The sequence below is a fragment of the Oncorhynchus kisutch genome, linkage group LG4, assembly GCF_002021735.2.
Source record: "Oncorhynchus kisutch isolate 150728-3 linkage group LG4, Okis_V2, whole genome shotgun sequence".
NCBI lineage: Eukaryota > Metazoa > Chordata > Actinopteri > Salmoniformes > Salmonidae > Oncorhynchus > Oncorhynchus kisutch.
Genome location: NC_034177.2, coordinates 19,036,225 through 19,062,922, shown reverse-complemented (window position 1 = coordinate 19,062,922; position 26,698 = coordinate 19,036,225). Strand labels below are relative to the sequence as shown.

The 26,698-nt window shown below is 40.4% G+C and overlaps 1 protein-coding gene across 1 annotated transcript; it reads right to left on the bottom strand.

The window, feature by feature from the left end:
- Positions 1-640: 640 nt before the first annotated feature.
- LOC109889194 (tax1-binding protein 3) lies at positions 641-6,334 on the bottom strand. The gene is made up of 4 exons (XM_020480438.2): positions 6,010-6,334; positions 4,212-4,331; positions 3,792-3,869; positions 641-2,090 (listed from the first exon to the last, which is right to left on the bottom strand). The coding sequence occupies exons 1-4, from the start codon at positions 6,046-6,048 to the stop codon at positions 1,956-1,958; spliced, it is 372 nt and encodes a 123-aa protein (XP_020336027.1). The 5' UTR covers positions 6,049-6,334; the 3' UTR covers positions 641-1,955.
- Positions 6,335-26,698: the final 20,364 nt, after the last annotated feature.

Here is a 26,698-nt window from a genome sequence, read left to right as displayed (position 1 = left end):
AATTCAAAGATTTTCCTCATATACCCTCAGTACTTATGGAGAACAAATTAGATAGTTTAACAGTTGACATGTAGATAGGAATCGACCTCATAGAAAATGTTCATATAAGGCTACATTTACCAAAAGGTTGGTCAGTCTTTTGAAGTGTTTATTCTTTTAAAAGTCAGATGTGTCACTCTGCCATTGATATTTAAGCAATAAGGCCCGGGGGGGTGTGGTATATGGCCAATAAACCACGGCTAAGGGCTGTTCTTATGCGCAACGCGGAGTGTCTGGACACAGCCCTTAGCCGTGGTATATTGCCGATATACCCCAAACTCCCAAGGTGCCTTATTGCTATTATAAACTGGCTACCAACGTAATTAGAGTATAAAAATACATGTTTTGTCATACCTGTGGAATATGGTCTGATATACCACAGCAGTCAGCCAATCAGCATTCAGGGCTCAAACCACCTAGTTTATATATAATTATAATCTCCAAATAAATAAATAAAATTCTAACAAAAACAAAGCCATATCAAATACTAAATTAGTAGAACATACTGGGATGTATGTACAGTATATAAGGTACCATTGGAATATGCATTACAACATTACTTTATCTTTGATCCATTTGAATAGGAACTGAGAAGATTGGATTAAATCAGTGAGGCCTTGCTGTTTATTGTACGGCTGAGGTAGTGATAAAGCGTACATATCAATGAACAATAGGAATGGAAAAGGGCTTGAATACAAAAACACTATTTCGCACCATCACGATTTAGTGGTACAATCACTAGAGTTTCATTTAAGTCTGTTGTGTATCAAACATCTCTCTCAATTCATTAGATCCATCAACCTTGGTCCAAACTATTCCAGTGTGCAACTAGCTGTCTAAGATCAACCAGCAAGTGACCTAATGAACAATCCAACATGCCACTTTCTCTATATGAACGTGAGAAAGAAGGCACTTATAAAAAGGTTGACTATACCCTAATCTTGATTTCAAGTCAAGGATGCAACACCAGATTAACTATATCGAGATGGTTGAGAAGTAACTGTTTTCCTGCACGACATACAAAAATAAAATCCTCAAATGAATATTACAGTATTTGGTAGACATGAAGTACAATATTGTAAAATGAAATATAAAGTATGCAGTTCAGCTGTGCTTGTTACTTTGGTAGATGCACAATATGGATGATACCAAAATAAAGATTCCAAAATATATCATCCAAGCCTGATGAATATTCATACATTTCCAGATGACATGGCGTTGTTAAGCACTTAAGTGTTAAATTGTTATTAAAGCCATATATTAAACTCAAAAACACAAGTCATATAAAGAGGACACCTCTATGGAAGACATACAAATTAGTGTTGCAGATCAATGCTGGAAATTACCATATGTGCTTTGTACACATATGTTTGCATAACAACCTCTATCCCCACTACAAAACTGTTCATGCAAAATATGTGGAAGTTACACCACATGATAGTTACATTTATTAGTCTATAGTTTTTTTGAAATGTTTTCTTTTGGCTTGTACAGACATGGACTCGAAAACATAGATATAAAATGTAGAGTAAATCAAATCATGACTGAGATCATGAAATGTACTAATAACCGAAAAAGTAATACACAAGTCAGCTAGTTAAAGGCGTTAATGATCCCAATAACTAGAATCATACTGATGAATTGTAGAGACATGGTATAAATGGAGTGTACCCTGTTTGGGAATATGTGAGTACAGCCATAATCAATTCCTTTTCAATTCAACTCAGGAATCCTTCATGAAATAAATTGCACTTTTCAATTTCATTACATCTCCGAAATTGACAGAATTGATGTGGAATTCACCCCAAACTTACAATATGTGATAAAAGATTTGAAATACTATGCTCTCGGTCACTGGCATTGTCTCACGTCTGATAGCAAACTCTGTCTGCACTAAAGGACTAGCGTTGGAGTCATTACATCATAGAATGTCTGACAGCCTGCTCCAGCGATTTCCTGGTCACCAGTAGCCGCACAATGTCTTCATTCTTCTTCGTCAGCCGTTTGCGTGCCTGGTCGTGTGTCACCATGGTCATATCCCATCCATTTACCTGGTGGAGACATATCAACAATGTTAAGTCTTCCTACAATAGTTTGTCATTACAGTATTATATATTATTGTTGCGATGTAAGTGGAATATTGGTATACAGTGAATAGTTTCATGAGTGTTTCAATGTTCTCATCACCAAGAACTTCTGATCCACTGAATTATGGTTACCAATACTGACCACTGAGTGCAGTGTTTTTAAGAACTTCTGACCACTGACACTCCTCTTATTCACCATCATGCAGACTCGCTTTGGTAGAACATGGCGCTTGCAACGCCATGATTGTGGGTTCGAATCCATACATGAAATGTATGCACGCATGACTAAAGTTGCTTTGGATAAGTGCGTCTGCTAATTGGCATATACACTATATATAGAAAAGTACATGGACACCCCTTCAAATTAGTGGATTCTGCAATTTCAGCCATACCCATTGCTGACAAGTGTATAAAATCTAGCACATCTCCATTGACAAACATTGGCAGTAGAATGGCCTTACTGGAGAGCTCAGTAACTTTCAACGTGGCACCGTCATAGGATGCCACCTTTCCAATAAATCAGCTTGTCAAATTTCTGCCCTGCTAAAGCTGCCCCAGTCAACTGCACGTACTCTTATTGTGAAGTGAAAACGTCTAGGAGTAACAATGGCTCAGCCGCAAAGTGGTAGGCCACACAAACTCACAGAACGGGACCCCCTAGTGCTGTAGCCCATTAAAATAGACGGTCCTCGGTTGCAACACTCACTACAGAGTATCAAACTGAATCTCCTCTTGAAACAGACTGAAATCTGGGACCAATAACATCTCACACTCAGAAAACCTACATGATCTTTAAGCTTTCTGTTTAGGAGCTTCATGAAATGGGTTTCCGTGGCCAAGCAGCCGCACACAAGCCTAAGACCATGTGCAAAGCTAAGCGTCGGCTGGAGTGGTGTAAAGCTCGCTGCCATTGGACTCTGGAGCAGTGGAAGCTCGTTCTCTGGAGTGATAATCACGCTTCAACATCTGGCAGGCCAACGGACTAATCTGAATTTGTCGGATGCCAGAAGAACGCTACCTGCCCCAATGCATAGTGCCAACTGTAAAGTTTGGTGGACGAGGAATAAGGGTCTGTGGTTGTTTTTCATGGTTTGAAGAAGGGAAATCTTAATGCTACAGCTACATTCTAGACTATTCTGTGCTTCCAACTTTGTGGCAACAGTTTGGGGAAGGCCCTTTCCTGTTTCAGCGTGACAATGGTCCCGTGAACAAAGCGAGGCCCATACATAAATGATTTGTCGAGATCAGTGTGGAAGAACTTGACTGGCCTGCACAGAGCCCTGAACTCATTGGTATGAATTGGAACGCAGACTGCAAGCCAGGCATAATCACCAAACATCAATGCCTGACTTAACTAATGCTCGTGGCTGAATAGAAGTAAGTCCCCGCAGCAATGTTCCAACATCTAGTGGAAAGCCTTCCCAGAAGAGGGGAGGCTGTTATAGCAGCAAAGGGAGGACCAACTCCATATTAATGCCCATGATTTTGGAATGAGATGTTCAACTAGCAAGTGTCCACATAACTTTGTAGTGTATATCATCCCTAGTGATATTGAGTAAATGGTGCCACCTTGTGGAAATGCATCAATAAGGTCAAATTAAATGTTTATCGGGTCAAAAGTTTGAAACATGCATTTCTGAAGCAATTCATGTAAAAATAGCATACCTGCATTACTTTGTCTCCCATCATCAAGCCCGCAACTTCTGCTGGTCCCCCTGGTGTCACCCGTGTCACATAGATGCCCTGTGATCATGCAGAAAAACATCAATACAGCAAAAGAGAAATACAGATGAAAGTCCAACATCTGTGCATCTACATATAAAATGTATTACCTAATGTCAATTCATTATAGACTGGTTTGATGATAAATCCAAACTATAAAATGTCACTGTTTAAGTAATCCATGCCTTGTATGCGATCAGCTATCTGGGTCTGCAGTGTACTCCAGTAGCTACCTGAGGCTAGAGTTGATGTGTTCAGGCCTGCCTCTCTAATACCTTAGTTTACTGTTGATGTTAGAGTTTTGCCAGAGCAGAGCTCACTAAGAACTGATAGGGAGAGTATTTCCATGTGTTTTACTCGTACCTTGTCGGACTTGTCTTCAGAGAAGGGGTTCTGACCAGGGTCTTGGTCTATTCCCCCTCCAATGCTGAAACCCAGGATCAAATGTTCACCCTGGCGAAGTTTGCAGATTTCAATTCGTTGCTGTAAAGCACATGAAAGTTGAAAGTGGAGCTGGGAGAGGAAAGAACTCATAACTTCAACAACCACCAAGTCTCTGTTCGCATTCTCATTCCACCATTGCAACAGGTTATAAAAAAATGTGGTAAATTACTACCAATAGTTCCAGTAGCATAACTAGCCACAATATTTAGAATGAGGTGATGACTTACATAGAATGTAAAATTTAGTGCCGAGTCCCCCACATCATGCACTGAGCTTCCTTTCAGAATGCAGAAGGGCATCTCCATGGTTTGGTAACCAAAGTTCAGTAACAGAATGACAGCACAAACCATGTTGCATCTGCACTGTTCTTCAAGTGAATGTGTTTTTCTACATGTTTGTGGAAATTGTTAAAAGTAGTCATTGAGAATGTTTTTTTGTTTGCCAATCATTTTAAAGTGAAAAATCCAAGTCTCAGCATCATTATGTTACTGTGGAATTGTTCAGAACACTAGGATTATGAATAGACTAGTTCCCTGAAGGGACAAAGATCATCTCCATGTCGTGTGTCATGTTGAGTGACTGACTTAAAAGAGAAACTCTCTGCCACCAACTGACTGGAGACAGATCTTTTCTCAGTCTAGCTGTCCTCATGGTCCTCAGACAGCTGCCCTCTCAATAAAACAGATGGAGGATTCTGGCACATCCCAGCTCACTGCTCTTTACAGCACAAAGCAAGTCTGTGCGATGGTGAATAAGAGGAGCCCCAGTGTCAGTGGTCAGAAGTTCTTAAAACCCCTGCACTCAGTGGTCAATATGGTTAACCATCATTCAGTGGATCTGAAGTTCTTGGTGATGAGAATATTGAAACACTCATGGAAATGTATAATGCCGGCTGACCACCAGGATCTCCGTATTAATGGAAATATCAACCCATTGTCACTAGGCAATTACTTAATTACTCATATTTCTAGCTGGATGTTTGGAGGAATGAACAGTGTGTTGAGAGGATTGGCCTTCATGAATGACAGAGTATTGACCATGTCACTTCAATGGCTGTGTCAATAGAGTAAGCTAACGTTATGCAAGCAGTCTCAGGTAGGTGGGTGACACCCTTCTCTGAAACACTTCACTTTCATGCATGCAGCATAGCAAACAAGTTTGATAATTTTGCTTGCTGCTAGGCTTAATGTAGAGGGTCCCTGGTTCGCGCCCGGGTATGGGCGAGGGGACGGTCTAAAGTTATACTGTTACATTGGCAAGGCCGCACAGTGTAATATTAGCTAACTAGATACATGTATTTTAGGGGAAAAGATTTCTCATCATGTGAAAATGAAAAACAACTAACTTCATAACCCATTAAATGAAGTGCTCCTATACTTTTATCCAGCTGGAAACAGAAGCTAACGTTACAACAGAAAGGAGTAAACCGTAGATACTGTAGGTTTGATTAGAACCTATCGAACAGCAATGTTTCATAGGAACTTTGCTGCTACAATGTAACCATTTTGACGAGGGTAAGTTCGAACAGTTACATAGCCAAGAGTAAGCAAGCACGCATGACCACAATGCTAAATTCACTTTTGTAACCAGTAATGTTAGTCTACATTTTTGGAATAAATACTTTACCTATTTATAGTTCGCATCTAGGCACTGATTTTAGACCTGGACAATGGATGCCGTACCTATTGAATGAAGAGTAGCCTGTTCCAAAACTTACCACAACAGCAGTAACTGGTTGTCCTGGGATGAAAGACATCGTTTCAGACTGAAACTCGGACACAATTGTTTTGTGTTTCTCCGCGATTGCAAATAACTGAGCGATCTATAGTAGTTTTTGTTCCTTTGATGAAATTATACAGTACTCGAAGCAGCTTCCCTTTGTGTGAGTAACAACAACTAGCAAATTATTCCTGGCAAGTAAAGGCAGGGTTGGTGATGTCATACTGCCTTTCCGTGGTTAGTCATCGTCATGGATTCTGTGGTGTATTTATTAATCGGATTCCGTTGTAAAACGTTTCGTAACCGAAACCGTTTACTCTAGGAACCAAACGGAAGCAAGCGAAACAGAGAAGGACTTGCGTAGGCTACATGCATTTGTCCAATAGAAACTCTCGTTTTCGTTTCAAAATGTTTCCGTTTGGAGTAAACGGTTTCAGTTGCAAAATGTTTTGCAACAACTGGATCCGACTAATGAATACATCCCTGGGGTGTGTAATCATTCGTCCAAAGTCCAAACAGTTGCGTTTTGCAAGTTTACAATAGTTTCTGTTGGCCAAATGCAGGTACGTCCCTCCCCGTTTTGTTCAGTTTGGTTCATAGTGAATACACCCCTCTAGTATATAGGGCTGCGTTCAGTGCGTTTTTACGTTCTGGATCGTTCAATTTAACTGAAATGGTGCTGTACTGAACGACCAGTTGAAATTCGAGGTTGGGTTGTGGAATAAATTGTAAAATGTTTGTGGGTTGGGAAACGCCATCAGCATGGATTGGCCACTTGCTGCGTTCAAAACAAGTGGGAACTCAACCTCGAGAAATCTCTGAGTTCCGAATTCAGTGCGTTCAAAACAAGTGGCAAAAAACAAGCTACGACTGGGATTTTTTTTTTGAACGGTCATCCAACTCGGAATTCCAAGTCGGAAACTCTGCCATCTTTCTAGCTCCGACTTTCTGACCTGTCTGACCTCCGACTTTCTGACATGACTCTGAGATCATTACTCTAGAAAGAGGCTGGAGTTAAAATCGATTTTTCCCAGTCGGAATCTTGTTTTTTTCAAAGTTCCCAGTTGTTTTGAACGCAGCACCAGTTGTCTTGAAAGCACCAATTGCCCTTTAAATAAGTCACTCATTGATTCAAGCAACACCTAGCCACACCCACCAAACATACCACAAAGTTTGTTCAAGAACGTTTTGAGAAACATGCTGTTCAGTACAAATCGTTCCACAATGTAGCAAATGTTCAAGCAAACTGAACGCACCTCAGTTGTGGCGTATCAATGATGTATAATGCATTCATCACACCGACAGTGCTTTTGCACTTCTGGTACAGAAGTACATTCATTTCCAATGGAACTCTGTGTTTTCCTTGCAGCATTGCAAATGCAGTTGCAGCACGTTCTGTGGTACATAGTTTGGATTTATAGAACATATGCAACAAATTGTATGTGTTGACGGCTTGACAGAAATGGCCATAGAAGGTGAAGGTTTAACTTTTGCTGCACAAATATCCAGATGATGCTGCATACCATTTTGCGCACATTTGCTGTCTGTGATCGAGCTGTAAACCCTGGGATGTGTACAGTATGTTATGTTACGTTAAATTGAACAGAAGACGTGCTGTACTGAAAGACCAGTAAAAACAGGGAGGTTGGGTAATGCCGTCAGCATTACAGCCCTTTAAATACTTAACTCATTGCTTCAAGCCACACCCACCAAACAGGGGCAACATACCTGAAAGTCTGTTCAAGAATGTACAAGAGTGTTTAGGGGAAACGTGTCATTTAGTGTAAACTGTTCCGCAACGTAGCAAACATTCAAGTGACCTGAACGCACCTCAGGATTGCTGATGCTATGTATTGGCAAGTGAGAGTCTTTGAAGCTACCGGTTTAATTTTAAATGTTTATCTTGAGCTCACATAATATAATTTAAAAGTATGCATTAAGGTATCTGTAATAAAATAAACGTGGAAAAAACAAATGTAGACATTAATAAATGCTTTTCTATACCTTCCAAAATATTATTTTTTATGATGGTGGGGGAGTGCCAAGATGGAGGCGTGGTGGCTTCAAAAACAGCCCCCTGTCAATCTAGTGTTTATATAAATCATTGGGTGTATCCCAGAAAATGGTTAAGGCCATTGCAGTATCTCTTTGTTTGTAGGATAGGCCTACTACTGTACCTGCCAATGAAGAGAATGATTCTGTCAAGAGCTTTACTGAATGCCCACTACCTTTTAGGGACATGATACATTGTGTTTGAGTTTGACTGGGGATGCATCTCAAGTTAACTGCCTAAAATCAATGGCCTCTTGGCCTTTTCTCCTGACCTCTGAAAAACCTGCACATGTGGAAGTAAAATTACCTGAGAAAATCAGACCATGATGATGAGACGCAGCAGTGCAAGTAAGTACATCAGGTAATGGAAAAGGTCAGACTGTTGGAGTGTTTGTCAGTGGCAGACATTCAAACAATGGGCCTATTGTTTTATAGAGCAGGGACCCATCCAGATAGTCACAATCACTGCCTATTTACCTAGGCAAGTCAGTTAGAAACAAATTCTTATTTTCAATGACAGCCTAGGAATATTGGGTTAATTGCCTTGTTCAGGGGCAGAACGACAGATTTTTCTTTTACCTTGTCAACTCGGGGATTTGATCTTGCAACCTTTCGGTTACTAGTCCAACGCTCTAACCACTAGGCTACCTGCTGCTATGATCCCTTATTGATGTCACCTGTTAAATCCACTTCAATTAGTGTAGATGAAGGGGAGGAGACAAGCTAAATAAGGATTTTTAAGCCTTGAGATGTGGATTTTGTGTGTGCCATTCGTAGGGTGAAAGGGCAAGACAAAATATTTAAGTCCCTTGGTTTGAGTGTATCAAGAACTGCAATGCTGCTGGGTTTTTCATGCTCAACAGTGTGTATTAAGAATGGTTCATCACCCAAAGGACATCCGGCCAACTTGACAGAACTGTGGGAAGCATTGGAGTCAACATGGGCCAGCATTCCTGTGGGATGCTTTTGACACCTTGTGGAGTCCATGCTCTGACGAATTGAGGCTGTTCTGAGGGCAAAAGGGGGTAAAACTCAATAATAGGAAGGTGTTCGTAATGTTTTGTACACTCCGTGTATGTTGGGGACCATTTCATCACATCATAAGCTGTAGAGAAGCAGGCATCCAGGTAGCCTGATCCATCATCCGGTGATAACTTGGGCTAACACTACCATCTGAAATATAGCAATACAATTGTTTTAAACAGTTATGTGCCTGCCAAGATACTGAATAAAATGACATTCGAATTTACTCTAATGGTTGTCAGTGGTTGGTCCTTATGCAGCTGGAAATTTTTTACAAAATATCCAAAGGAAATCCTTTTTAAACAGACTTCAAAATGCTGGAAGAGTGTTCAGATTTCGATTACCTGAACCATGCGCACACAATGTAAATACATGCAAAAAAGACTATAGAGTGCCTATTAACACGCCCTCCTCAGAGAGAGAGAGAGACAGCTTAATGTTGATGATGTGGTTGTTACTGACAAGAAGCACATGGCTGAGCTCTTTAATCACCACTTCATTAATTCAGGATTCCTATTTGACTCGGCCTGTCCAACATTTCCTCATCTCGCACCCCTTCTAATGCGACTATCCCCGATGCGTCTCCCTCTTTTTCCCCTGCCCAGCTACAAAGTTTCTCCCTGCAGGCAGTTACTGAGTCCGAGTTGCTAAATTAGCTCCTTAAACTTTACCCCCAAAAAACATCTGGGTCAGATATTTTAGCACACACATCCCTTGGTCGCTCCTCTTTTCAGTTTGCTGCAGCTAGCGACTGGAACGAGCTGCAACAAATACTCAAACTGGACAGGTTTATCTCAATCTCTTCATTCAAAGACTCAATCATGGACACTCTTACTGATAGTTGTGGCTGCTTTGTGTGATGTATTGTTGTCTCTACCTTCTTTCCTTTTGTGCTGTTGTCTGTGGCCAATAATGTTTGTACTATGTTTTGTGCTGCCACCGTGTTGTGTTGCTACCATGCTGTGTTGTCATGTGTTGTTGCCTTGCTAAGTTGTCGTCTTAGGTCTCTCTTTATGTAGTGTTGTGCTGTCTTGTTGTGATGTGTGTTTTGTCCCATATTTATATTGTATTTATTTATTTATTTTAATCCCATGCCCCCGTCCCTGCAGGAGTCCTTTTGCCAGGCCATCATTGTAAATAAGAATTTGTTCTTAACTGACTTGCCTAGTTTTAAAAAATATTTAAAAAACGTGACAAATAAAGTAACATTCCACTGGGCATAGATGTCAGTTCAATGCTTATTTCTGATGTACATTTGATTGAGTTGTCAACAAGAAATCAACAACAATTTCACCATGACATTGGATTTAGGTTCAAAGTTGGGTGAAAAAAAGTCAATTCCCTTATGTTGATGACTTTCTGCAAATCCAATGCACGTTGATTCAACATCACATGTATTTATTTTGGTTGAAATGATGTGGAAACATTTATTCCACCAGTTTTTACCCAGTGGGAAGATAGACTGTAACCGGGTTGACAATTTCTTCTTAAATCAGACATAAATTGAGACGGGGAATGGAAGCTTGTTGTGTGCAACAGGGAGTGGCAATTGAATGCTTCACAAAAAATTAAATTAAATTGTTATAACATTTCTAGCCTCTCTATCTATGGGTAACAGGGTTGTGTTATGCTTGACCCGCTCAGTTTTCCAGCACAAAACACCAGAAAAGTACATTGTTCTATCAAGCAACAGACAAGATTTACATTGCGCCAGGTTTCTGTCTCTAGGTCATTTACTGCTTGTTTATACAGGGGTATCTTCTCAGTTTCACCCTCCTTAACACACATACAGTGGTCCCAAAAAAGTATTTAGTCAGCCACCAATTGTGCAAGTTCTCCCACTTAAAAAGATGAGAGAGGCCTGTAATTTTCATCATAGGTACACGTCAACTATGACTGAGAAAAAAAATCCAGAAAATCACATTGTAGGATTTTTTATGAATTTATTAGCAAATGATGGTGGAAAATAAGTATTTGGTCACCTACAAACAAGCAAGATTTCTGGCTCTCACAGACCTGTAACTTCTTCTTTAAGAGGCTCCTCTGTCCTCCACTCATTACCTGTATTAATGGCACCTGTTTGTACTTGTTATCAGTATAAAAGACACCTGTCCACAACCTCAAACAGTCACACTCCAAACTCCACTATGGCCAAGACCAAAGAGCTGTCAAAGGACACCAGAAACAAAATTGTAGACCTCCACCAGGCTGGGAAGACTGAATCTGCAATAGGTAAGCAGCTTGGTTTGAAGAAATCAACTGTGGGAGCAATTATTAGGAAAGGAAAGACATACAAGACCACTGATAATCTCCCTCGATCTGGGGCTCCACGCAAGATCTCACCCCGTGGGGTCAAAATGATCACAAGAACGGTGAGCAAAAATCCCAGAACCACACGGGGGGACCTAGTGAATGACCTGCAGAGAGTTGGGACCAAAGTAACAAAGCCTACCATCAGCAAGGGCATTGAAGATGAAACGTGGCTGGGTCTTTCAGCATGACAATGATCCCAAACACACCGCCCGGTTAACGAAGGAGTGGCTTCGTAAGAAGCATTTCAAGGTCCTGGAGTGGCATAGCCAGTCTCCAGATCTCAACCCCATAGAAAATCTTTGGAGGGAGTTGAAAGTCCGTGTTGCCCAGCAACAGCCCCAAAATATCACTGCTCTAGAGGAGATCTGCATGGAGGAATGGGCCAAAATACCAGCAACAGTGTGTGAAAACCTTGTGAAGACTTACAGAAAACGTTTGACCTCTGTCATTGCCAACAAAGGGTATAAAACAAAGTATTGAGAAACTTGTCATTGACCAAATACTTATTTTCCACCATAATTTGCAAATAAACAAAAAAAATACACTACCATGTGATTTTCTGGATTTTTTTTCTTCTCATTTTGTCTGTCATAGTTGAAGTGTACCTATCATGAAAATTACAGGCCTCATCTTTTTAAGTGGGAGATCTTGCACAATTGGTGGCTGACTAAATACTTTTTGCCCCACTGTATACTAATGCAACAAGTCCAGTGTTCGTCTGTATGTAAGAGAGAAACTGGAGGGAGGGTTCACCTGGCCCTGGCAGAAAGGCCACTATTTCATAGACACTATTCAATCAATGGAATGCAGGCTGTAGGTTCTATCACCTAGCCATCATAAATCAATTGCCAACCCCAAGCCCCAGAGACCCAAATCAGTCCCACAGACACAGATGAGACTGTACGGAGAAACCTTATTCAATGCATAAACATTTTAAAACAATCTTGTAATATTCTACCATAATCCCCCATTTTTCAAAGAAAATATGTATGTTTTAAAAACACATGAATACAAATGTAGATAAACACATCAGGCATGAAACAACTTCTAACTTAAATATATAATATAATAGTGCAAGGAAGTTATTTTTATCATTGTAAATGACCATCCGTTGGTTCATTGTGTTTAACCTTAACAAATTATTGGTACATTTTTAAATCAGTATGAAACACAATCACATTGACACTGAGCATACTCCCATTGGTCAGCATGGTGGAAATAACTAAACTCAGCAAAAAAAGAAACGTCCACTCACTGTCAACTGCATTTATTTTCAGTAAACCTAACATGTGTAAATATTTGTATGAACATAACAAGATTCAACAACGGAGACATAAACTGAACAAGTTCCACGGACATGTGTCAAACAGAAATGGAGTAATGTGTCCCTGAACAAAGGTACAAAAGTAACCGTCAGTATCTGGTGTGGCCACCAGCTACATTAAGCACTGCAGTGCATCTCATCCTCATGGACTGCACTATATTTTCCAGTTCTTGCTGTGAGATGGTACCCCACTCTTCCACCAAGGCACCTGCAAGTTCCCGGACATTTCTGGGAGAATGGCCCTAGCCCTCACCCTCCGATCAAACAGGTCCCAGACGTGCTCAATGAGATTGAGATCTGGGCTCTTCGCTGGCCATGGCATTCCTGTCTTGCATGAAATCACGCACAGAACGAGCAGTATGGCTGGTGGCATTGTCATGCTGGAGGGTCATGTCAGGATGAGCCTGCAGGAAGGGTACCACATGATGTCTTCCCCGTTACGCACAGTGTTGATTGCCTGCAATGACAACAAGCTCAGTCTGATGATGCTGGTGATGTCTGGTGAGGACCTGCCTTACAACAGGCCTACAAGCCCTCAGTCCAGTCTCTCAGTCTATTGCGGACAGTCTGAGCACTGGAGGGATTGTGCGTTCCTGGTGTAACTCGGGCAGTTGTTGTTGCCATCCTATATCTGACCTGCAGGTGTGATGTTCAGATGTACCAATCCTGTGCAGATGTTGTTACACCTTGTCTGCCACTGCGAGGACTATCATCTGTCCATCCTGTCTCCCTGTAGTGCTGTCTTAGGCGTCTCGCAGTACGGACATTGCAATTTATTGCCCTGGCCAAATCTGCAGTCCTCATGCCTCCTTGCAGCATGCCTAAGGCACGTTCACGCTGATGAGCAGGGACCCTGGGCATCTTTCTTCAGCTGTTTTTCAGAGTCAGTAGAAAGGCCTCTTTAGTGTCCTAACTGTGACCTTAATTTCCTACTGTCCGTAAGCTGTCAGTGTCTTAACGACCGTTCCACAGGTGCATGTTCATTAATTGTTCATAGTTAATTGAACAAGCATGGGAAACAGTTGTTTAAAACCCTTTACAAAGTTATTTCGATTTTTACGAATTATCTTTGAAAGACAGGATTCTGAAAAAGGGATATTTATTTTCTTGCTGAGTTTATTTCCTGTATACCACCATCTGAAGAAACTAAAATGAGCATATTTTGGACAAATCCAGGTAGTGACGCTGGGTTTATGTAAAGGTTCTTCAGGTTGGTGCCTAATGAACATGATCCAGGACAAGCATCATGATCCCACTATTGATTTATTTATATTTATTTTATTTCAGCTTTATTACACCAGGTAGGCCAGTTGAGAACAGGTTTTCAATTACAACTGTGACCTGGCCAAGATAAAGCAAAGCAGTGGGACAAAAACAGAGATGCACATGGGATTAACAAACGTACAGTTAAAAACACAATATAAAATATATGTACTGTGTGTGCAAATGTGGTACGGTTAGGGAGGTAAGGCAATAAATAAGCCATAGTGGCGAAATAATTACAATTTAGCATTAACACTGGAGTGATAGATGTGCAGATGATGTGCAAGTAGAGATACTGGGGTGCAAAAGAGCAAAAAAATATATAACATATATATATATATATGGGGATGAGGCCCTCCAATTTGACACACTGAACTCTGAGAAGTAGTTGGTGAACCAGGCAAGGCAGTCATTTGAGAAACCAAGGCTATTGAGTCTGCCGATAAGAATGCGGTGATTGACAGAGTCGAACGCCTTGGCCAGGTCGATGAAAACGGCTGCACAGTACTGTCTTTTATCAATGGCGGTTATGATATCGTTTATTTTTTTTATTTTTTTTATTTCACCTTTATTTAACCAGGTAGGCTAGTTGAGAACAAGTTCTCATTTGCAACTGCGACCTGGCCAAGATAAAGCATAGCAGTGTGAGCATACAACAAAGAGTTACACATGGAGTAAACAATTAACAAGTCAATAACACAGTAGAAAACGAAGGGGGGGTCTATATACAATGTGTGCAAAAGGCATGAGGAGGTAGGCAAATAATTACAATTTTGCAGATTAACACTGGAGTGATAAAAGATCAGATGGTCATGTACCTTGAGCATGGCTGAGGTGCACCCATGACCAGCTCGGAAACCAGATTGTAGTAGTGGACAAGGTACAGTGGGATTCGATATCGTTGGTGATCTGTTTGTTAACTTGGCTTTCGAAGAATTTAGAAAGGCAAGGCAGGATGGATATAGTTCTGTAACAGTTTGGGTTTAGAGTGTCTCCCCCTTTGACGGGGGGGGGGGGGGGGTGACCGTGGCAGCTTTCCAATCTTTAGGGATCTCATGAAATAGAGGTTGAACAGGCTAGTAATTGGGGTTGCAACATTTTCAGCGGATCATTTTAGAAAGAGAGGCTCCAGATTGTCTAGCCCAGCTGATTTGTAGGGATCCAGATTTTGCAGCTCTTTCAGAACATTAGCTATCTGGATTTGGGTGAAGGAAAAGCAAGGGGGGCTTGGGCATGTTGCTGCGGGGGGTGCAGAGCTGTTGGCCGGGGTAGGGGTAACCAGTTGGACAGCATGGCCAACCGTGGAAAAATGCTTATTGAAATTCTCCATTATCGTAGATTTATCGGTGGTGACAGTATTTCCTAGCCTCAGTGCAGTGGGCAGCTGGTGCTCTTATTCTCCATGGATTTTGCAGTGTCCCAAAACTTTTTGGAGTTAGTGCTACAGGATCCAAAGAAAAAGCTAGCCCTAGCTTTACTAAATGACTGTGTATATTGGTTCCTGACTTCCCTGAAAAGTTGCATATCGCAGGGGCTATTCAATGCTAATGCAGTACGCCACAGGATGTTTTTGTGCTGGTCAAGGGCAGTCAAGTCTAAGAGCATCGTCTATGGACTCTATGTGCCATTAGCACAAACCTGCTATAGTTCATAAGTATTATCATCAAAATGTAATTTGGTAATGGATATAGGTCAAATAGATTAGGATAAGATTCACTCTCAGGATCAGAGGGTTTCCCCTCTCCATTTAGCAGGGGCATGGTGAGATCTTTAGTACACAACTTCTTAGCACACGTCACAATTTGCATAACAAATCAATCCATAATACATTAATTGCTCCACTCATATCGTTAACATACTAAACTTTCTCAAATCAATGTCAGTTTACAAAAACCTTTCAGTTTCCAAATCATAATTAAAACCCAATTAATGAATTATCCAACCCAAATTTAGAATTACAATGCTTAGAACCAAAGTGAATCACTATCACTCAAAGTTAAAACCCTTAACTTAACACACCAACACTGGCAGATTGACATTAATATAAACATACAATATATTCATCTTATAATTCTAGCATTGATTTATCATGGTCATAATTACAGATCAGTATCTTAATGCATTCTTAGTCTACATTACTATACATTTTGCAGTGTGTAGACCTGTACAATCAACTTGATACCCCAAATAAACTATTTAGGGCAACCCTAAATCAATTATGAGCACAGTTGACCCACCCCCGCTTCAGGCACTCATTCTTATGGCATCTCTTCATTGTCTTCTTCAGATCGATTCAAAGTGGTTGGTCCATGATAATGTCCTGATTTCAATGTCTCACCTGGGTTGCCACCACCTTTATCACCCATTATGTCTTGTCCATTTGCCAACCAATATACCAGCAGCATGAGAGAAGTTTGGACGGGATCTCTCTCCATGCTCCCTCCACGTGGACTCATGTCGCACCCCTGAGAGGAAAGGCATGAGAGAAAAGGCAGTTGATAGCTTCGACTGGATGCTGGGTACAGGTTGCTGGCTCGGACTCACGTCTCAGGTAGAAGTGGGGAAGGACAGGGCTGTAGTGAAAGCCATTTTCACAATTTCTTCAGCTGGTTATAGAGGGTTTGAGGTCCACACTGTTCCTTGGGCAAATTGTCCCTGCTATGCCTAGATACCATCTGTGGTCACCTTTGCAGTAACCTACAAAGAGGACCGATCAGAACAACAGTGTAGTTTAGAGCATTTCTGATTCAGGAATCCCAGACAAATTATTTCTGTATGACAAATTACTACTACTAGCAATATTCTTAATACTAATTTCTAAGACAAATGTCAAAGAAAATAACACAATCTGTTAACCATTTTTTCAAATTGGCTTATACTCCCCTATCACACCGTCGACTTCACTGCAGAGTCACAGGATCAGGAAGTTAGACCGCTAGTCCTTAGGGAGAAATCTTGATCATCCTGCAGACCCAATCTGGTGAGATTTGTAACGAAACAAAATGGTAAGAGAACAAACACAACAATTACACTCCTTCATATATCACTCGAGGTGTGTAAAACATCAAACCAAAAAAACTCAGAACTGGTATTTCCCCTATTTTGACACATGACTCACAACGTGATTAATGTGTAAAAAAACACTGCTGGTTAAATAAAAATAAAACAAAAAATGGAATTAGAATTACTACCTTTAACTCCATAAAGAAATACATTTTATCTCATAACTCAAGGAATAGAGAAAGACTAGAGACAGGTTTTCCATCTCCTAGTCCGAATCACTCTAACTATTAAGTATAAAACTTATCCGTAATTATGAGTGCTTACATATTACATATAAATCTTACCCAAATGTTTCTAGGCCCTCTAGTGAAGGTGATCAAGCCTCACCAGAAAGTCAGAAGTCATTCAACCCCTTCAAGTGAGTGTTTCTCTCCCTTTCCTTTCCCCGTACCTCAGACTAATTATTTAAAAACATTTAAAACATTTTGTGTACCAGGTTTGTATTGTTTTTTTTCAGTACATTCCTTATCAAAATAATTTACAAGTGTTCAACCAAAACTAACAATGGAAGAAAATGTAATGTGTGCCCGTTAAGGTGCATCCTTTCTAACCTGTGAAAAACCCACTAAAACCAAATAAAAGAGACCCCACACAATGCATCAAATACGGTATTAACACCACTAACAAATATTCATTACGTAGGGTAAAAACAAACAAAATTGACCAGGCCTTATTTAATTTGGGAGCACCCTTAACATACATACTGTAATGGACTTCCATCAGTTCTGGAAGAAAGAATCCTAATTAAGAAACCAGATAATAGTATCCCATTATGTGGAATAGACACCTAGTAAACAATCCCGGAACCCCTTTCATTAAGTTTATCATTATAACCTGTTGTTTAACAAATCTAGGACCTTCAAAAAGTTGGTGCTGTCTTATAAGATTAATATTCAATACTAAAATATTAATTTCAATCTATGTTAAATACTTGACACTGTTTCACGTAATGGAAACAGATTATCGTTTTAAAGGACATTACCTTCCGGCTTATAAAATTGAGTAATAATAAGTAGAAATGGTCAAAAAACATCTCCCATTTTAACTATTCATACCTCTGCTCCAAATGTCCCACATGCTCGACTTGCTTTCACCCGCGGACTAAAACATGACATCATTAGAGTCTATCCAAAAACACTAATAACATATTTCCATTTCCATTATTAGAAGGCACTGTTTTCATTTTAAATAATATTACTCTATATTCTGAATACCGACCTCTTTTGGATATTTCCTTTCTGCTTCACACTTAAATATCTATTATTTTAAGATTAACATGCAATGCGCCAAATGTATAAAATAAATCAGTCAATTCCTAAGGGGAAGAAAAAAAAGCATTTCGATGGGAGCTAAAATAGTTCAATACTAGAGTCTCTTTCTGCCCACAACTTCAATCCATTGCAGTTGTAACCTTGTTTTATCATGATCATGTTCACAGCGATATCGCAATTGCCGATCAGATGTTATTAGAATGCATTAGATTTAGGTAACAGTCTGTAAGATTAGGCTACAGGTAATAAAACAAACACTGGCTGTTGTTGACAAGCATACACTACCGTTCAAAAGTTTGGGGTCACTTAGAAATATCCTTATTTTTGAAAGAAAAGCCATTTTTTTGTACATTCAAAATAACATCAATTTAGTGTTATTTTATGGACAAAAAAGTGATTTTCTTTAAAAAACAAGGACATTTCTAACTGACTCAACTTTTGAACAGTAGTGTATATTCAGTTCATATCCATATTATTAATATTTTGTGATTGAAATTATGACACCATTCTCAGTAGCCTATTCTAGCAGGTTATTAGGCAACACAAAAACGTATTACCATAAAATGTCCTCGCTATTCATGTTGAATAAATTAGCCTTTCAATTTGAACTAAGCAAGCTGCTAAATCATTCAGTTTACATCTTAAAACAGACTGGCTGCTGTTTCTAGCTAAGAAAACCATGGCAATAGTTGAAATACAATTAGAAATCCAGATTTGAGTCAGTTACAGATGCAAAGCTATTGAATTGACAAGTAAATCTCACAAATAACCCAATTATAATGGATTTTAAGAAATGTAATTATTTCACCTTTATTTAAGCAGGTAGGCTAGTTGAGAACGAGTTCTCATTTGCAACTGCGACCCGGCCAAGATAAAGCAAAGCAGTGCGACATAAACAACAACTCAAGAGTTACACACGGAATAACCAAGCTTACAGTCAATAACACAATAGAAAAAAAAGAAAGTCTATATACAGTGTGTGCAAATGGCATGAGGAGGTATGGCAATAAATAGACAATAGTAGCAAAGTAATTACAATTTAGCAGATTAACACTGGAGTGATAGATGAGCAGATGATGGTGTGTAAGTAGAAATACTGGTGTACAAAAGAGCAGCAAAGTAAATAAAAACAATATGGGGATGAGGTAGGTAGATTGGGTGGGCTTTTTACAGATGGACTATGTACAGCTGCAGCGATCGGTTAGCTGCTCAGATAGCTGATGTTTAAAGTTAGTGAGGGAAATGTAAGTCTCCAGCTTCAGCGATTTTTGCAATTGTAGTCTTAACATCTGGCACATAATAACGACACAATTACCAGAAAATAGCCTTAACGTTCATACAATTGTTTATATGTAATGATTTCAGAAGCGCAAAGGGAATTTAGTAGTCAATGAGTTGAATCGACATTCATTGATTTGGAAACAGATCTGTCGAGTTTGATAAAAGCGGATGATCTTTTCTCGTGCGACATAATGACATTCCTTTTATTACTACATCACATTAGCTCCGCAATAATTATCTTGATAGAAAAACTCAATCGTTTTTTATGTCGTTACATTTATGTCTACATTCCATGTTAATTCCCTTGAACTTTATGAAAAAAACGTGTTTATTCGATAAATATAGCAACTCCTCTCTTACTGCGGGGAAAAAAACTAACATTTTCAGTCCTTACGGGCAGTTAACAAAAAAATATTATTACCTGGACAGAGGTAAGTCAGTTATTACCTGGACAGAGGTAAGTCAATGGATATACGCCAATCTTTTTCTGAGACTCTTTCCAAGACTCTTTCCATGACTGTAGACAGTCATAATGCATTAACCTTATCTCTATCAAATGATCCATAAAGGGACCAACTGAGAATACTTCTAAAATACTTTGTACTCCCCTTACATACATCTAAGTGTGAGTTGTTTAAGTTGCATGTCATTATTACTTGATCAAATCTGTAGTAATCAATTATACACACACATTAAAACATGATAAATTATATATTCACAGAATCAATATATAACGTTAGAAATCTTAGGTACTCACATCAACCACTCCATGTGTGTTTTCAACGACTCTCCATTGCCACAAAGTTTCAGCTGTGCAACCAAACTCCCAGTGGAACCCCCAAAAAACGTCTGGTCTTCAAGGACAGGCGGGGATCCAATCTGTGTGGTCTAGTGGAGTACGGCATCCCCAGCTGCATCTAATGCAACTCCCTTGCACGGTTAACCTAGATTACCCCGCGAACAATCAGCAAAATTAAGATGATCATCGCATCCTAGTCGCCAAATGGCTTTACTATGATGGCAACATTGAGATTAAGTGGGTTAAAATAGTCCTAGAAGTGACACAGGGTTGACGGAAGGACATGTCAAAATGCTGAATTTTGAGACTTTAGTAAGCCTTTTTTTTCATATTCAAAATCTGATTTATAGAATTTCCATGTGGTCTATATTAAACATGCTAATGCACAATTTCTACTTAAAATATTAGAGGGACACAAGGCACTCATTTTGTGGAACGACTCACACTGTCACCCAAGTTTCCCAAATGACTCTCTTGTCAATCCAGTCAGACCAGAACCTGTCCTTGAGAGCAGACTTCCCAATTACATTGTTGATTACAGATCAGCATTTGGCAACCATCTCAAATGGATGGACAATGTTACTTTGTTAAATAAATTCTAGATATACAATTAAATAATCATCTTCAGACTGTCACTAACTTTTAAGTCACCATTGCCTGCAACAGATATATTTCTCTCATAAATGGTCTTACCTGCTACAACGACATTAATGTGTCCATCCATCCATTCCCAAGGGTAGAGAAGTGGACATTAGTATGTAGGGGCAAAAGGAGGAGTATGTGGCTCTAACAGCAGCAATGGGTGGAGGGCCATTGGTAGTCTCTCCTGGAAGCATCTGGTACTTGTGCTCACCAGCTGTATCAATGTCCTTCTCTGGCCTCCAGGGCTGTGTTTCACCTGGCCTTCCCCTGCTCAGCCTCCACAGTGATCTCTGCATACATGTGCTCCTGATGGGCACTCCTCTTATTATGGAACTTCCTCTGACTTTACATCTTAATTCTTCTGTTTGTTGGGATTTGGGTCCAGGTGGTGTGTGTTCGGTCGGGTCGTCCTGGGGGGCCTTCAGGTGCAGTGCTGCTCTGTGTCTTGATCTTTCTCTGTGGAAGAGCAGGGAGCTCTGGCAGGTAACTCATGAGGTTGGTCTGGCTGGCCCGCGGTGACTAAGTGTATCTTTCTGGGCATTGGCTTAGCAGTACAATCTACCTTGAATATACAGCATAGATAGACTGTATTCTTACACTAACTTAAGTTCTCTTTGATCTCAGTGGATTCAACCTGCAGACATATGTAGGCAATAAAGGCCTACAATGCTTTTGCAATAGCAATATTTCAACATTTAAAAAATAAAACTTTAACCCTATCCCCCAGCAAACACACAATGTAATTCCAGCATTTTTCTGATGCTTGGGTTTTGGAGGCTCATTGTGTTTAACTCTGTCTCCAGGCAGGGGTAGAGTCTTGGAGAATGGCCGTTTGGAGTTACTAGCATTTGGAGGCTGGACGGCAGGGTCACTCAATGTGCTGGGATGATGTTGGAAGGCAGGTTAAGTGTCCTCAGTTGGTTTTAGATGAGTACTACTGTTCATGTGTGGGGGGTTATTCAGCAACACACCATGATTAGGGTTCATGGGTTGTCTTTTGGGGGAATAAAAGTTCGGCATAATTAGCCCCGTCCGTTGATACCAACAACAACAAGTAGATGAAAGGGGAGAATGTTTAGTCAAAAACATGTCAATTCACTTACGTATGTATCCACAACAGTGTTCAAAAATTCAGCTCAGTGTGCTGTACCCTGACCACTGTGTGTGTATGCCATATCAAACCAACTCAATTCAAGCCTATAGGATACCTGTGTGTGTATGAAATGAACAATATGGTAGTTTACGGAATCAACTATAGTTCCTCACCTGTCCACAAGCTACAGTCAGCAGCTCATTGAAAGGAATGACAGGCACCCTGCAGTGGAAGTTCACCAGGTCTTGCAGCACGTCAATCCTGAAGTGCCTGCAGTGATCAGTTTCACTAGAAAAAAAACACTGGTGAATAGAACAAGGGCCTGTCAGCGGGTAATAGGTGTGACGATGGTGTAGAATCAGATAAGATACAAGCTATGGAAACAGAACACAACTAATTTGCTCATGTGCCTATTGTTAACATTTCTTTGCCTGCCTGTTTATAGAAATGCCATTCTTCATGTTTCAGCTGAACAAACAACCAGTCTAATGACACCTTGCCTGGAAGTGTCTCTAATGTACAGAGGCTTACCGATAGGAGAGCGTGTATCCTATCCTGCTTTCACTTACTCAGAACAGGAAGTAGTCTGTGGGCTTGGAAAGGAGCATTTCCTCAGCAACCCTGCAGCGAATAGACACGGCCATGTTAGTACAGACTTCGGTTTTAACTCACTTAACTGAAGAATATACAGCATGCAATGTCACAGAACACTACCATTCAGTGCCCTACTGTAATACAATAACAATAGTCATAAGGCATATATCGTACACTCCAGGCCACACATTTTTTGTTGTTTTGGATTTATGAAGGTATTTTTGTATTTACATTGGTCTCATCTAGCCTTGGCTGGTAAGCAATGAGTGCAATTCAATGACAGAGACAATTTGAGAACTTACTTCCTAGAAATAATGCCATGGAACCATTCTAGAACTACCCCATTCTTGATTACACAGTCACGTTGGAACTCTGAACCAGGAAAGGGCATCATGTCTTCCCTGAGTCTGTGTTCTGTTCATACCCTCAGTTGTGTCCTGGTAAAATAATGAATGTTGGGAATCAACCCCAATTTCTATTGCCAATTTGACAGGTCAAACTCTGCTGGGTTTTTCACGCTCAGTAATTTCCAGTGTGTATCAAGAATTGTCCACCACCCAAAGGACACCCAGCCAACTTGACACAACTGGGAAGCATTGGAGTCAACATGGGCCAGCATCCCGGTAGAACACCTTGCAGAGTCCCTGCAGAGTCCCTGCCCGACGAATTAAGTTCTGAGGGCATAAAGAGGTGCAACTCAATATGAAGGTGTTCCTAATGCTTTGTACACTCAGTGTACAGTCGTGGCCAAAAGCTTTGAGAATGACACAAATATTCATTTTCAAAGTCTGCTGCCTCAGTTTGTATGATGGCAATTTGCATATACTCCAGATGTTATGAAGAGTGATCAGATGAATTGCAATTAATTGCAACGTCCCTCTTTGCCATGTAAGTTAACTGAATCGCCAAAAAAACATTTCCACTGCATTTCAGCCCTGCCACAAAAGGACCAGCTGACATCATGTTAGTGATTCTCTCGTTAACACAGGTGTGAGTGTTGAAGAGGACAAGGCTGGAGATCACTCGTCATGCTGATTGAGTTTGAATAACAGACTGGAAGCTTCAAAAGGAGGGTGGTGCTTGGAATCATTGTTCTTCCTCTGTCAATCATGGTTACCTGCAAGGAAACACTTGCCGTCATCATTGCTTTGCACAAAAAGGGCTTCACAGGCAAGAATATTGCTGCCAGTAAGATTGCACCTAAATCAACCATTTATCGGATCATCAAGAACTTCAAGGAGAGCGGTTCAATTGTTGTGAAGAAGGCTTCAGGGCGCCCAAGAAAGTCTAGCAAGCGCCAGGACCGTCTCCTAAAGTTGATTCAGCTGCGGGATCGGGGCACCACCAGTACAGAGCTTTCTTAGGAATGGCAGCAGGCAGGCGTGAGTGCATCTGCACGCACAGTGAGGCGAAGACTTTTGGAGGATGGCCTAGTGTCAAGAAGGGCAGCAAAGAAGCCACTTCTCTCCAGGAAAAACATCAGGGACAGACTGATATTCTGCAAAAGGTACAGGGATTGGACTGCTGAGGACTGGGGTAAAGACATTTTCTCTGATGAATCCCCTTTCCGATTGTTTGGGGCATCCGGGAAAAAGCTTGTCCAGAGAAGACGAGGTGAGCGCTACCATCAGTCCTGTGTCATGCCAACAGTAAAGCATCCTGAGATCATTCATGTGTGGGGTTGCTTCTCAGCCAAGGGAGTGGGCTCACTCACAATTTTGCCTAAGAACACAGCCATGAATAAAAAATGGTACCAACACATCCTCCGAGAGTAACTTCTCCCAACCATCCAGGAACAGTTTGGTGATGAACAATGCCTTTTCCAGCATGATGGAGCACCTTGCCATAAGGCAAAAGTGATACCTAAGTGGCTCGGGGAACAAAACATCGATATTTTGGGTCCATGCCCAGGAAACTCCCCAGACCTTAATCCCATTGAGAACTTGTGGTCAATCCTCAAGAGGCGGGTGGACAAACAAAAACCTGCAAATTCTGACAAACTCTAAGCATTGATAATGCAAGAATGGGCTGTCATCAGTCAGGATGTGGACCAGAAGTTAATTGACAGCATGCCAGGGATTGCAGAGGTCTTGAAAAAAAAGGGTCAACACTGCAAATATTGACTCTGCATCAACTTCATGTAATTGTCAATAAAAGCCTTTGACACGTATGAAATGCTTGTAATTATACTTCAGTATTCCATAGTAACATCTGACAAAAATATCTAAAGACACTGAAGCAGCAAACTTTGTGGAAATTAATATTTGTGTCATTTTCAAAACTTTTGGCCACGACTGTACGTACATACCACATTGAAGGCTATATTGATAGTATATGAAAATCATTACATTTTACTCTGGTATCCGTATGCAAATATTATTTTAACGGAGGCAAAAACCTGATACAGCAACAAATAGGCATACAAATGTATGCAAGGCAGAAGGTTACTTAATACAAAAACAAAAGGAGGGTGGTTGGGCAGGGTAAATGGGTGGGCATATAACATGAATGTCAATCAACCCAAAGTTTGCATGTTTGAATCTCATCACAGACAACTTTAGCAGTTTAGCAACTACTGACAACTGTTTTAACTACTTAGCATGTTAACTAACCCTTTAACTTCTAGATGCACCCATCCCGTTAGCGGGATAATTTTCGTCAACATCCGCTGAATTGCAGAGCGCCAAATTAAATGACAAAAAATATTTAATTTTCATGAAATCACAAGTGCAATATAGCAAAACACAGTTTAGCTTGTTGATAATCCACCTGGTGTGTCAGATTTCAAAAAGGCTTTTCAGCGAAAGCATACCAAGCGTTTATGTAAGGACATCTCTCTCAGCAGACAAAACATTACAAACAGCTAGCAGCAAAGTAGATTGGTCACGAAAGTCAGAAAAGCAATAAAATGAATCGCTTACCTTTGATGATCTTCGGATGTTTGCACTCACGAGACTCCCAGTTACACAATACATTTTCCTTTTGTTTCATAAAGATTATTTTAAAATCCAAAAACCTCCATTTGGTTTGGCGCGTTATGTTCAGAAATCCATAGGCTCGAGCGGTCACGACGGGGCAGACGAAAATTCCAAATAGTATCCGTAAAGTTCGTAGAAACATGTCAAACGTTTTTTATAATCAATCCTCAGGTTGTTTTTACAATGTATAATCGATAATATTTAAACCGGACTGTAGCTTCTTCAATAGGAGAGAAAGAGAAAATGTCTGCTCCACTCTGTTGGCGCATGCAAAACGCTGCTGGCACCCAGCCATCCAGTGACGCGATGTGATCTTTCTCGCTAATTTTTGAAAATAAAAGGCTGAAACTATGTCTAAAGACTGTTCACACCATGTGGAAGCCATAGGAAAATGAATCTGGTTGATATCCCTTTAAATGGAGGGAAGGCATGCAATGGAACAGAGAGCTTTCAGGAAAAACAGCACTTCCTGGTTGGATTTTCCTCAGGTTTTCGCCTGCAATATCAGTTATGTTATACTCACAGACAATATGTTGACAGTTTTGGAAACTTTAGTGTTTTCTATCCTAATCTGACAATTATATGCATATTCTAGGCCTGAGAAATAGGCAGTTTCATTTGGGTACATTTTTCATCCAAACATCAAAATACTGCCCCCTACACTCAAGAGGGTAACCTAGCTTCTAACCCTAAACCCTAGCGTAGCTAACGTTAGTTACCTAGCAAACGTTTAGCGGCCCAAAGTTTGCAATTTCGAATCTCACCAAGGACAAATTTAGCTGATTAGCAACTACATACTACTTTTTTTAGCTACTATGAAATTACTTAGCATGTTAGCTAACCCTTCCTCCCCTAACCCTCTTACCCAACTCCTAACCTTAACTCCCCCAGTGTTTCTCAATTTGTTATCATGACCTCAAGGGGTGCACATTTTGTTTAATTCCCTAGCATTATGCCCTAGTTTTGGGAACAGAAAACTGTATTGAGATCA

Excerpts from the sequence above, each read along its gene's own strand:
- LOC109889194 (XM_020480438.2), bottom strand. The coding sequence starts at position 6,048 with ATGTCTTTCATCCCAGGACAACCAGTTACTGCTGTTGTG. Across the intron at positions 4,332-6,009 it reads AACCAGTTACTGCTGTTGTG|CAACGAATTGAAATCTGCAA; the intron begins GTAAGTTTTGGA and ends TGTGCTTTACAG. Across the intron at positions 2,091-3,791 it reads TGGGAGACAAAGTAATGCAG|GTAAATGGATGGGATATGAC; the intron begins GTATGCTATTTT and ends TGTCTCCACCAG.